Raw genomic sequence first — 13,950 nt, 5'->3', positions numbered from 1 at the left:
CTTACGGTTTCCGAAATTTGTATTGATCAACCAACATACTTTCTTTTGGTTTTCGCAAATCCCAAAATCAAATTAATCTTTAGTTTATTTAATATCTAATCCATGCAGTGTTTATAATCAAAAATTAAATTCAACCACACAGTTAATATATGTTGGAATTTAAAGAGCATAAGGAAAGAGAGAGACGTCACATTTTTTACGAGGTTGGCTTATCCACAACCTACGTCCTCACCTTAGGCAATACCACCAAAGAATTCCACTATACCATTTGTTTCCAGGCAGAACAAACTGTTACAAGCGATACCCCCACGTTTAGACACTCCTTCAATAGGCTAAAGCAATGCCTCTCCAAGCGATACCCCATGCTTTGTCACTCCTTCAATAGGCTAGAGCAACGCCTCTCCAAGCGATATCCCACGCTAGATCCAACGATCCAACAACCTGGAATCGTCAATACATTGCAAGAATACAAGAAATAATCTTTGCGTACAATAGCACTCTCACAAATAGCAGATTAGTACAATTTAAAATACTATGTATTTCAATATTCAAATATCAAAAGAAATAAGATTGAAGCTCAAGTAAGATTTCACCAATATCCTACTCTAGATGAGGATCAGCAGTAGAAATCAGAGTAGGATGGATCAGCACTTCAGTATTCACTGCAAATCAAATTTTGCAATGAATGAGCAAGAGAGAGCTTTGAAAGAGCAAGTGTGCTTTCAGCTTTCAAACAGATTTTTCAATTCTTGGTAAGTTTAATACATAGAGAGTGCTTAATACATAACAAAATGACAAACTAAATCAGTTATTAGCTTCATCATCATCTTCCTCTTCAGCTTCCTCTTCATCACCTTCCTCTTCATCGCCTTCCTCACTACTTTCCTCTGATTCTTTATCATCACTTTGAGTAGCAAAACTAGTGTCCATAGGATGAACACCACAAGATGTGCTAGCCTGATATTTCTTAATACGAGCTAGGCGCTGATCAAGTGAGAAAACATTCTCCTGAAGAGTTTGAAGTTTGGATCTCATGTCTCTGCTAAAGGTGGAGAATTCATGATGAAAGGGAATGAACCAAGAAGGCGTATCAGCAAGAGGTCCTTGGTCTTAAGCTGGAGGAGGAGGAGGAGATACGGCTGCTGGTGCCCTTTGAGGTCTTCCTCCTTTCAAGAACCAACCCTAGTCATACCTTTCATAGTCCATTTGTTTGAGGGTAGTGGAGGTAAAGAGTTCATAGCAAGTACGTTTGATAAACAATTCAGAAGGTGTGTTAATATCAAGTCGAGAAAAATAAGGTTCAACACACCTCCATAAGGAAGAGTGACAAGTGTGGCTACTAGCTTGGCCCACATCCATTTTAAGATAAGGCTGGAGAGATCAATCTTCTTGCCATTTAGTAAACACCATAAAACAAAGTAGTCGACATAGGAAAGATGATCATAAGAGCCACTCCTTATGTTTTTGTGTAACATGACTATGCTCTTAATAAGCTACAACTCTTTTTTTCTTTGCCCCTAAGTACTTTTTGAATGATGTCAAAGGGGGAGAAATTTGCGCAAACATGAGAATGCAATGCAATCATGAAAGATAAGCATACAGCAAATATGTACAATATATAAATCTTGGTATATAGTAAGGGGGAATAAGAGTAAAAGCATGAAAATGAACATTAGAAGAACAAGACTATAAGCATATATGTAATATACTTTTGATTGTGACTTTTGATTGTACCTTATTTTTGAACTTACTCATACTTGAATTCAACATTTTTCATATTTATTAAAAAGACATGCTTATTGTAAGGGGGAGCCTTTTCAAAGGTTCTCTCATCTTTACTCCTTATTTGTCATCATCAAAAAGGGAGAGATTGTTGGCCCAACATGACTTTTGTATCTCGTTTTGATGATAAGAAATGAAGGTTGATTTGACGTGTGTTGTTAAGTGATGATGTTTCAAGAATGCTTAATTGACAAATTTCAAAATATCAAAGGAAATGCAAGTTCAAGATCACCAAGGACATAAAGTCACACTCATTTTCAAAGTGATCCAAAGGAAGCTCAAGTGAACCAAAATGATCAAAAGCATATGGAAACCTAAAGTTGACTCAAGCTCAAAAGTTTAAGAAGATTCAAAGAAAATATTCATATGAAGACTACAAGCTTAGAGTTTTTAAGACTTTAGGTAACCTATGTAAGTACTTCATTCCAAATAGCATGTGGAAATGTTTTGAAGCTCTTTAGGAGTTGTCTTGGACTTAGAGAGCATGTTTTAAAACCTTGGAAAATATTTTTATAAAGTAACAAAGCAAGAGAGCAAAGTGTTTTTAGAAACTGAACTGAAAAACATAAATTTTGTCTGTTCAGACGACTGAAGTGTAAACTTAGGCATTTGAAGATTTTCATCAGGCGACTGCAGAATAAGTTCAGGCGCCTAAAGATTTTCCTGATGAATTCCTAAAGAGGTAGTGTAGGCTTAGGCAACTGACCCTTGTCACCTCAGGTGCCTGCCCCTGTTTTTAGTTGAAAAATCACAGTTTTTAAAGAACCTCGGGCGACTGACCCCGAGACTTTAGGCGCCTAAACACTATTAACGGCTATATTTTTTAAAAGTTTTAAAATTCAAAATTAAGTTTCTTATACCCCAAATTTTGTAAAAACTTGAGAAATACTCCAAGTAAAGTTGGGCAACACAAATTAACCTTTTTTAGCATATAAAAACATGTTTTCACAAATCAAACTTACACCAAGCAATTGACAATCTGCTCTCATGCTAAAAGCTATCTTATTCTCTCAAAGCTTTCTCTTGCTCACTCTTGCAATATGAGAACTACTGAAATTCTGAGCTGCTGATCATTCTTCTCTGAGCTTTACAATCTGAGTTGCTGATTTCCATCTAAAGAAGTATTCCGGTGAAATTTTTCTTGAGCTTCAATTCTATTTCTTTTGATATTTGTTATTGAAGTATATAGTGATTTCAATTGTACTAACTAGCTCTATCTTAGAGCATTCTTTGTACAAAAGAAACATTTTCTTGTTTCTTGTTTCTTGTTTCTTTGATGGTTCAAGTGATTGGATTGTTGTAACCAAGCGTGGGGTATCGCTTGGAGAGTGGGCTCCACCCTAAAGGAGGGTTGTAATCGGTTTGCTCCGCCCGAAAAGGAACGACTAAGTGGAATCTTTAGGTGTTCTTGCCTAAGGCGAAAACGTAGGCTGGGGATAAGTCAAACCTCGTAAAAATCTGGGTCTCACTCTCTACCATTTTCTATTTAAATTCATCATATACAAATTGTGTTTCAAAGTGCAAGTTTGCTTAAAAATTGAGATTGAGAAGACCGTTTAATCTAAGAAAGTACGTTGGTTAATATTTTGTAGAAACCTTTAAGGGAGTATGTTAATTAACCACTTGCAAAAATCTTGTTTAAAACGAGCTCATAAAAATTCATTCATACAAGGCTTTAAACTGAATTCTTGCAAATGCTGAAAAACAAAGTGCTACAGCTCTTACAAAGATTGGTTAAGTATTGTGTGATTGGGTGATTGTTTTTTATTTGGTTTGTGATTGGTTTTTGTGTTTGTGATTGTGGTTAGATTGAGTATTTTAAACCATAATATTCTTGTGTGATTTGCTTAAGTATACAAAAAGCTGTAAATTTGTAATAACTTTAAAAGAAATTTTTATAAACCCAATTCACCCTCCTTCTTGGGATAACACCTTGACTTCACATTAATATGTTCTGAAGGCAAATCTCTATTAATGTGAATCTTTGAATAGCCTCAACATGAATAGCAAACTCAAATCTTGAAATTGGTATTTTGGTGATGAGATGTGGATTAAGGATATGTCAATGGAGTCACTGCAACCCTAATATATCCTAGGTGAATTTAGAATACCCAATGACTTACTACTAATTAATTGGTCAACTAGCTAACCTAACACATTGTAGTTACCTCAGGAAGTGCGGTTATGTGAACGTAAAGGTACTAGTACCCCTACACACATATTCTATGAATGGTACCTAATTAATCTATGGTTATCTTCAAATTCATCCCATTGACACTTTAATTCTTTCATTTTGAAATTAACCAACCTTTAATATGTTGGATAAACCCACTCAAAACAACGATGATCCTCACCTTAAAATATTTGAATGTATGCACAAGACACCACCTTGAACCCCATCGTAGGATGAATTTTATCATATGAATGTGTTTTGATGTATATTTACCCTTCATTAGATAATGGGTCAACCTCGCACTAGATGGAGATTACCATCACCTCGAGATCCTTAAATACACAAGACACCACCTTGAGATCCATCATTGAATTCATTAAAGGATTTTAGGGATTTCAGATTTTCAAACATCCAACCTTTCAATAGTCACATAAGGGTTCAAGCATGGTTTCACATTATGGCATAATGACATCACATGTCAATCGGACTTCATATCAAATTCAAACTATCATGAGCCTTAGAAACCATCATAAGAGTATCATTTCGTTGAACTTTGGCACAATTCAGTCATTTTTACATTCACACATAGGTAAATGCACATGAAACAAGGTACCTGGGGTCGTAAAGGCTCAATTTTCATACATTCTTTGACCTTCACACTCAAATTAGGATGCAAATTGTAACGACCCAAAAATCTATACCATTTTTTTTAACTTTACTAAATATTGAGACTTAATTACTCTGATACCCTTGGATTATCTACTATAACATCTCAGGCCCCAAATGAACACTACGGAAACCATGTTTATTTAACACACCTACGCAGCGATAAACATAAAACTGTACATCCATATTTACAATACTAGAATTCAATATTTTCCCAAATATACATACACAAAAACACATCTCCCAGTAACTTCTCCCAAAAATCCAGGAACAATACCCAAAAACCCATCTCCCTAATAACACTTACCCCATAACCAGGGCAGTGCAATAATCCCTCTATCGACAAGCTTGATCTGCTCGTCTAACTAGATTACCTAAAAAATGTTAAATCATTGGGATGAGACAACGCTCAATAAGTGAAAATATGCTATTACTAGTGCGTGGCAACTAAGCTCCATAAATACTATACTGATAAATAACTGCAACTGTAAAAGATGGTAAAACATTATACAGTACAACTTGCATCTATTATAGTTTAAGATACAACCGTAATATTTAAGTTTTCTACTTTTCATACTTCTAGTATCATAATATATCTGCTGATATTCTGTAAATCTGTATACATATCCATAACTGTGATATTTATCCTAGAAAACTATACGTCATGATTTAACCCCTTATGATAGGGTTGTGCGGCCCGTAGGCAGGACTTAACTGTAGTTGGCCCATTAGGATAAGTCAACTGTAACTCTACCAATCCTTAGTCCGGCCATCTGCAATCTCTCCAAGGCACGGCACTGGTATCTACCTCGTCAAATTGGCCACCTCAACCCAGTCTCTTGGGGAGCCTACAATCTCTTTAGACACGGTTGACGGAATCCTCCACACTCTATCTAAGATATAAGGTTGCACTCTGATCTATAATAGCAACAGTACCGTGCTTTGCTGATATCTGAACTGATTCATTAGGGTCTGATATTGTATAATACTATTTCTATAAATGCATCTTACTGTTTCATCATGATTCCAAAATAATCATAACACCGAAAATTGTCCTGTAAATACTTTAATATCTGAATTGTAATAGCTGTAATAACTAATCTGTAATATCTGAACTGTATAAACTGTAATATCATAGTGTTATGACTTTAAAATTCTAGGAATCATGGTAATCTGTATATGCTATAAAATATATATGTTTGTATAATATCTATCTGTAAAATATATTTGACTGTATATACACTGTAATTCATAATTATTTAAAATTTGATAAAACATATTTCTACATAAATACTGTAAATCATAGTAATCTGAAGACTGTAGGATTTCTGTACTGTTCTGATAATATCTCATGCCGCACAACTAAATAAATAAATATTTCATATTTTGAAAATAGTAACTTCTAATATACAAATAATTTGCATACTGGATAATAATTTGAAAAAACATGTAATTTACTGATAAACATTCTAAAATACCTAACATAGCATATTTCCCTCACCTATCTGACTGGGAGGCTTGCCTCCAATTCAAGCCTCACGCCTACGACGTATCAACCTCAAAATCATGTAATTACATATATACAAATTCCCTAGTAAAACACTATATTTTCCAGAAAATCATTATACTCACATTTCCTGAATCTACCTATTCGTAATTTCCTAAACTATAATTTACCTGGGTTCCTGGAGAAATAACCACTGGGGTCCTCAACCCATGCCTGCAGGGTCCCAAAATACTCTAACCCTGAAATCATAACACTCTAATTTTACTCCACAAAATACCAGTATATTCTCATACAACACAAAATCTGGGCTCAGGTACACGTGGTAATACTGAAAATACCAAAATAATCTACTTACCCTAAAATTGGGATGGTGCCCAAACTTCTCAAATTAACATTTTGTTCCGGTTAGGTTGTAAAGAATCTCCCTAGGATCATCGTGGTAGCTTATGATCGTCGAACAGGGGAGAATCAGAGCCGAAAATCTAAAGAGAAGGTGGAGGGTTTGTTTTCTAGAGAGAGAAAGTGAAATGGGAGGAATTTTCTTGCTGAAAAATGAATTTTCGGCTATGTATAGGTGGCTGGCCACGTGGCTTTGTCGACGAGCCACATCACCTCGTCGATGAGGCCAAGAAGGGAGTTTGTCGATGAGCACAACCCTTGTCGATGAATTTCAGGCTCTGAAATTAGCCTTCTCGGTAAGTTCTCGTCGACAAGACACGTGTCTACGTCGATGAGCCCAAGAAGACTACTCCTCAACAAACACTCTGCGCTCGTACTGGATAGTACGTAGTAGCCTGTGGGCCACGTATTGGGTAGTACGCAGTAGCCCTATGTGGGCCACGTACTGGATAGTACGCAGTAGCCCTATATAGGCCACGTACTGGGTAGTACCCAATAGCCCTATATGGGCCACGTACTGGGTAGTACGCAGTAGCCCTATGTGGGTCACGTACTGGATAGTACGCAGTAGCTCTATGTGGGCCACGTACTGGGTTGTACATAGTAGCCTTATGTGGGCCACGTACTGAGAGGTATGCAATTGCCCTATGTGGGCCACGTACTAAAATTTATGAAATGTACTGTATCCAATGGGGATGTGTTGTGATGTATGTGGTGTATACATGGATCTCTATGGTATGATTAATATTGGATTTGTGAAGTATATGTGTGGTGTCCTGTGTGGATGTGTAGCTTATATTGTATCCTATATGGATGAACTGTGGTGTATATGTTTGCAAACTTTGTGGGATGATTGATGTGAATGTGTGTGAATACTAGTATGTGAACTTAAATGCATATTATGGCAAAGTAAAACTCTCCATCCGAGGGCTTACCGAGTCAGGTGAGTGCCCTAATCAGTATCAATTGTAGCCACACCTAGATTAAAGGGTACGATTACAAACGATATCAGAGCAAAGGGGTGTTACATGTGTGGGCGTGTAAACTTTCCAATCCTTTGGAACTTTCGCTATAAATATTGGTTGTGTATGTGTGATTACGAACTCTGTGTGTATATCCTTTCAGTTAATCTTGATTATTAAATAGTTATAGTTTTTATACACTAGAACTCATCTGCCACACACTGTTATAATTTATTTCCTCCTTACTGAGAGGTGTCTCACCCCCGGCAGATTATTGACTTTTCAGGTCCTTCAAGTGATCGAGCTTAGGAAGCTCCGGGGCAGGGTTTAGAATTTTGGTAACTTGTGAGTGGTTGCAAGAACTGATACATGTATAATTATGTTTTTAAATGTTGATTATGTAATAAGAAGAGTATGTAAAAATAGATACACTTTTTGAATGTATAGTATATAGTACTCTGGTATCTTATTTGTGGTTGTTTTATTATTTTCACTGTGAGAATTGTATCAGAGACGGCGAATGGTCTCATCACACCCCGAGCCCCACTTGGCAGGTTTGTGAGGTTTGACATCATAAAGTCACTTTGAAAACAAATATAAATTCAAAGTTAGGTAAATATTAAATGGAAATGTTATTCTCACATATATCCCAAAATAAAAATATTTAAGAACACATACTCAAGATAAGAGATATAGTTAACATATAAATATAGTTTGACAAAAAACTAAAGTAATAGATAACAAATATTAAAAGGAAACAAGATTCTTACCTTAGAATAATATCAACGAAACTTGTTATATCATGAGAAACTTGATCGTACTGATAACGTGCTGTAAATAAAAAATGAATACGAAAAAAAAAATTAGAGTTATAGAAATTCAACAATCTAGTTCTTCAAGAACTAGATGTTGTTAATCATCTTACTATCTCATTTTACTGTAAAGCATGTCCTTATATAGGCAAACACATTGGCATCCCAAAGGTTAACCACATAATGAATCATTATGTGAGCATACCAAAGGTTGTAACCTATTACCTAGATAATCATTCACATAAATATACATGTTTTACAATAGCAATATCATTAATCAAGGGATTTTATCCTATAATTGTTTCAATTCTCCTCACATCTACCCCCGCCCACCCGGCGCGGTTACTTTTAATAAATAGTCTTCAAGGTAAAACCTTAGTTTCCCCACTACCTTTTAATCTTCCATTTTTTTTATTTTTTTATTTTATCCATATCACTTTGAGTTTGGGAGCATAAATTTTGAGTCTTGAATTTGAATTTGGTAGATTTAGACAAAACATGATATTAAATTGTATTAAATTTCTTCTAAATGCATGCAAATCTAAGTCAAAAGGTCTAAAATCTAGACTCTCAAACGCTGCCTATAAAATTCAAAAAAAAATAAGGGTTGAAATTTTTATTTTTTAGCCATTAAATCCTACTCGCCCTAACTTTGAAGAGCCACGACCATTGAAGAGCTACCCAATTTTTTGCCTGTCAACTATTTTCATATGGGTTGTAATAATAGTTGCACGTGATATTTAATTCAAATGCATAATTTTAAAAAAACAATTAAGAAAATTAGTTGTTTAGCATAATTTTAAAAAAACAATTAAGAAAATTAGTTGTTTATCTTATACATTATGCATGCCATTTTTGTAAGTTATATCAAAGACGCTCATTATAAATCAATTTGAATTATTAATTATCACATCGGGCATCTCAATGATTAGATAACTTACAATTCTCTTCATATAAACTTTACTACTATTGCTCATCAATCATCACGGAAGTTTTTTCCAAGAGCAACAAACCTTATTATGAAAATAAGATCATGCTTGGTAGTATGAATTTTAGGTATTGAATTTGTAATAATATAAATGTTAATTAAATATAATGCACAATTATATTTAGTCTAAATTCGCACACATTCAAATTTAAAATTTGTTGGTCACTCCAAACAAAATAGAAAAGTTGCCGTATTGAAATGAAAAAAATAAATAAATAAAATAGAGGATTCATGGTTTATTGCTTGAGGTCTCTTGAGAGATCTTCCAGGCCACTTTGTTATTATTCACTTTCCTCTACCTGCCACTGCATATCGCCGGTTGATGCATTTGAACAAAATACCTACACGTACAATTCCACAAGTTTCCCTCAAGCCATGAAAGACTGACAGGGTTTGGTAATAAAGAAAAATGACACAGAAAGGTTTCAAAACATAAACAGAAGAGAATTTGAGTACAACCATCCAGCATTTTTGAGTTTAGTTAAATTGGTGAGCCACAAATCATAAATGTTTGCCTGATTTTTCCTCCGCTGAGAGATTAATTTTAAGAGACATGTTTTTATTTGCACTTTCCTCCCCTTCTGACCAAAAGAGAACTTTGCTCTCTGGGCTCCTTTATTGTTAACAGACATGGTGTAAGCCTAGTTGGTCACCAAGATCCAATTTTCAAGAGTTATTTTTACATGACTCCGAACCGTCATAATCTCTCACCCAATTCAATAATAAGCACTCTTATGGTCTACCTGAATTAGTCGAACCGCTCACAAGAAAGACTGATCTTGCATAAAATCCTAGCTTTGGTTGTGTTTGGAAGGATGAATTTCAACCTTGAATATGAAGTGTGAATTTCAAATAAATGCAATATAAAAACACAATTGAATTTCATCCAAATCCAAGTGTAGGACTTGAAATCCATACTCCCAAACACAACATCAAAGAATTCACGGACCTCCACATCTAAGAAAGAAATTCATGTGCTCACTTTCTTGAACTTCCCTCAGCACATTTTGTTGAAATGTAGATGTGCTCCAGGGCAAAAATTAATCCAAGAATGAAACTGAAATACACTTAACCAACCTTCACATAATTACATTGGGCAATATCACCGTAAGGAGTGGACAAAAGGGTATACAAGGCAGAGCTTCAAGTCAAACTGTAATCCCCAGAAATTGGGGAGAAGAAAACTTGTGGGGGAAAAGAAAATCCTCCAGCCGTATCAAAAATGGATGGGGTTGGTCAATTGCTCGAGAAGATACAAATTGACATCGATGAGGTCCCTTCCCAAAATAAGATCTGATTTTGCGCAAAATGCAGATGTGAACAAAAGAATAATCATCATGATCTCAAGGATTCCTGCCTCCTAAGAGGGATGCCTTCAGGACCAAAGCCAACATCTTCTGTGTGCTTAGAAAGTCGCATGGACAGAGAAGTTGATGAACCTGTACATGATTAGACAATACCATCAATCTGAAAGACAACAAACGAATAGATGGATAGGGTACTATAATCACCCAATAATACCATTGTTTTTCCCCAAAATATATTGACACGTGATGGAAACAGTCCTCGCTGTAAAAGATCAATCAATAAATGTTTTGCCTGATCATATTTATCAGCATGCGTGCGTGAAAATAAGTAAAGAAAATGTACCATCTGCCATGTCCTTTGTTTTGTGAAGAAGGAAAGTTCCAGAAAGGATTGTCACAAACCCACACATTTCTGTTACAATTTGGGTTGGATTCTGCCTATCCCAATCCTGATTATAACAAAATAAAAGTAACTGCATAAAATAAGCTTAACCCACATAATTAAATCAATCTTAAAGTGAAAAAGGAGAAATCACAAACAAAAGCAGAAGTTACCTTCTTGGATTTCAATATTTCTTGGATATTAGTATTATTGTTTTTTATAAGCAATGAGAAAATATCATTGGAAGCACCAAGGTGGTGCAACCAAAAGACGTGGAAATTACACACACTAAAACAAAATCAATGCCAGACCCAACAGTTCAAAAAATACTACCCAAAAAATGGGTCTTAACCAGTTATCCTTTACAGTATTAAGGGAACTACTCACACCTTCATAATCCCACCTTCATAATCCTAGTCAAGCTACACCCAACCACAAGGTGGTGCACCATCTCTGCTTCATTCATCTGTTCACCAGCACAATTCTCCTCTTCTTCAGGTTTTCAAGGGTTAAGATCTCATTAAAAGCAGCTTACCAAGCAAAGACAGCTACCTTTGTGGGAGCCTGTCTTCAATATCACTACGGCTTTCCAAGGAAACAATCTCTTTTCTTCTTCACAATATCCTCAAAAAAGATTATACCTCAAAGTTGCCACTTTCTAAATTATTTTCATTTCACTCAACACCCCACCTTTTTTCCCAGTTCAGATTTCCTGCACTTGCAATGGAGAAGCCCCATGACTCTCCATTCCCTATTCTCAAGAGAAACATGGCTAAAAAAGCACCCAGACTGCCCTAATGTTTTTCCAGCTCCACCCCCATACAGTCACTCCCCTCCTTCGTTAGCCATCTATTATGATTTATCTCATATTTAGCCTCAACTACCATCATCCACAAATGTCCCTTTTCCACTACAAAAGCTATTTCGCCAAGAAGGTCCCACTAAAGCTGGTCGACCTATGACTCCAATCCACATAACAGTCATTTCACAACCCTCCCACCTTACCAAGAACATTCCTCCACTGCTGCCCCACAGAAATATCCACAGAATCCCTCCTAACTTACTGGCCATCGAGTTCAGAATAGGGAACAGAGACAAGAAATACACAGGCAAGTTGAACAAAGTGCTTTTAATGAGAGTGATTCTTCTTCCTTTCAACAGATGGCTCCTTTTCCACCTTGATAATTTCCTCTCAATTCTTTCCACCACAGAATCCAAATCCATTCTCTTTGCATATAGCCCCTAATAATTCAAGAGGCATACTTACACCCCAAGATGTCTCTCCCCTTTTACCCTTCCCTTATAGGAGTTAACTAACTTTTCCCTAAATTCACCTTCAACCCTGACACTGCTTCAAAGCAAAGCAAGATCCACCACAAATTAAGAATTTCATTCAACTCCACATCATAAAAGTTAATTGTGCAATATGTGAAGAGCAAATGAGAAATAACCCTCCTATTATTTTCTGCCTTTCCAACAAGGAATCAATTAATCAAATCCATCATCAACTGCTCCAGTTAGCACTTTGCTGAGGACCTCTATTATGGAAATGAAAAGGAACGGAAAAGAGGTTACCCTTGCCTTAGTCCTCTACATCAGTGAAAGATCTGCATCAGTGTCCCGTTGATGAGATTGAAAGATGCAGGTGTTGAAAGACTTTCAAATCCGTTCCTCCACTGCGGCACGAATCCCATTTTCTCCAATTTAAACACTCCACTTCTTTGTCCTCCTAAGAGCATCCTCCACGCCCTCATTCAGCAATAAAATCACATCCACAATCTGTCTAGCCCCAAAAAACACTTTGATCCTCAGAAATAGTATTCACCATTTAAAAACAAAAAACAAAAAAAAAAAATCAAGATCCTTAAAAATAAAGCTTGCATGGGAATTATAGCTTATTTAAAAATTTCAGAATCAATAGGGCATAGGCATTCAACACAAAAATTAAGCATTATCTCACCTTTGATAAAGAGTGCAGAATTGGGTTAGAAACAATATTTCTAACCTGAATTAAGGATAAGTTTAAAGGGGAAAATCGGAAGGCAATGTGAATTATACCTCTCCAAGGTAAATGTTCATAAACCTTCAACTTCTTCCATACTTGAGTTCAAGATAGATTTGCTTCTACATCACAAAACACTAGACCTAGGGTTTCTAATATTAGTAAACATGAAAAATGCCAAAACAAAAAAGGGGTTAAGAATTCTGATGTGTTCCTAAAATGCACTATTTTAAACCCCCATTTACCTTTGTTTTGCTCTCATTTATCATGTATTTATCCTTTCTAACCATAGTTCAGAGCTATGCAAGGTTTGTTCATGTTTCAGGAAAATCAGGTTAAAATTGAAAAATTAAGTAATATGAGAAACCAAGGGAGTAATTGGGAAGCAAAAGGCTCAATCAAATGCTCAACCAAACCCCCAAAGCCTCAATTCATCAAAGCAAACAAGACTTGGTTCGACCATGTGGTGCGACCAGCTAACACAAGGGGCGACCAGGTCACAGAAGAAAGACTCCAAGGTTCAAACTGAAAGTGAGATGCTGCAAGGTTTGACCATCAGCTCGACCAGGAGACCCTGAGGGGCAACCAGGTCGAGAACATGAGATTTACTAAAGCTGAGATCCTACAAGTCTCAACCATCGGCGCGACCAGGAAGACCCATAGGCGCAACCGGGTCGAGAATGCCTGAAGTTTGAATCCCAGAATTCCAGTGAGCCTCGACCAGGGCGCTACTAGGGGAAGACATGGGTGCAACCTGGTTGACAGACGCGAGCCCAACAAACTGTTTTGCGAGATTTTCTGCCAAAGTTTTCTATTTTGAATTCAAACCTTTGTAAACCATTTTGGGTATAAAACCTAGCTTCGTCTATGTGCTTAGGGTTCCCCTTTGGCCTCTCTTTGGTTAGTGACAAACTTAGAGAGTCTTTGGGTGCCACTTAGAGTAGATTTACTGCTTTGATTTCAATTCCTT

General features: G+C 36.2%; 1 protein-coding gene across 5 annotated transcripts in view; it reads right to left on the bottom strand.

Moving 5' to 3' along the window:
- Positions 1-9,351: 9,351 nt before the first annotated feature.
- LOC131164666 (probable magnesium transporter NIPA4) overlaps positions 9,352-13,950 on the bottom strand; it is a 33,586-nt gene continuing 28,987 nt past the window's right edge. For 2 of the 5 annotated variants that reach the window (XM_058122023.1, XM_058122025.1), the window contains 3 exons: positions 10,940-11,045; positions 10,811-10,858; positions 10,272-10,728 (listed from right to left, as the gene is read on the bottom strand). In XM_058122023.1, the coding sequence (XP_057978006.1) occupies positions 10,625-10,728; positions 10,811-10,858; positions 10,940-11,045 (258 nt within the window). In that variant the 3' untranslated portion in view covers positions 10,272-10,624. Of the gene's footprint in view, positions 9,631-10,271; positions 10,729-10,810; positions 10,859-10,939; positions 11,046-13,950 lie in introns of those variants that run through there. The other 3 variants (XM_058122024.1, XM_058122026.1, XM_058122027.1) reach the window with 2 other exon arrangements.

Source organism: Malania oleifera, chromosome 9, assembly GCF_029873635.1.
Source record: "Malania oleifera isolate guangnan ecotype guangnan chromosome 9, ASM2987363v1, whole genome shotgun sequence".
Taxonomy (NCBI): Eukaryota; Viridiplantae; Streptophyta; class Magnoliopsida; order Santalales; family Ximeniaceae; genus Malania; species Malania oleifera.
This window is presented reverse-complemented; position numbering and strand designations above follow the sequence as displayed.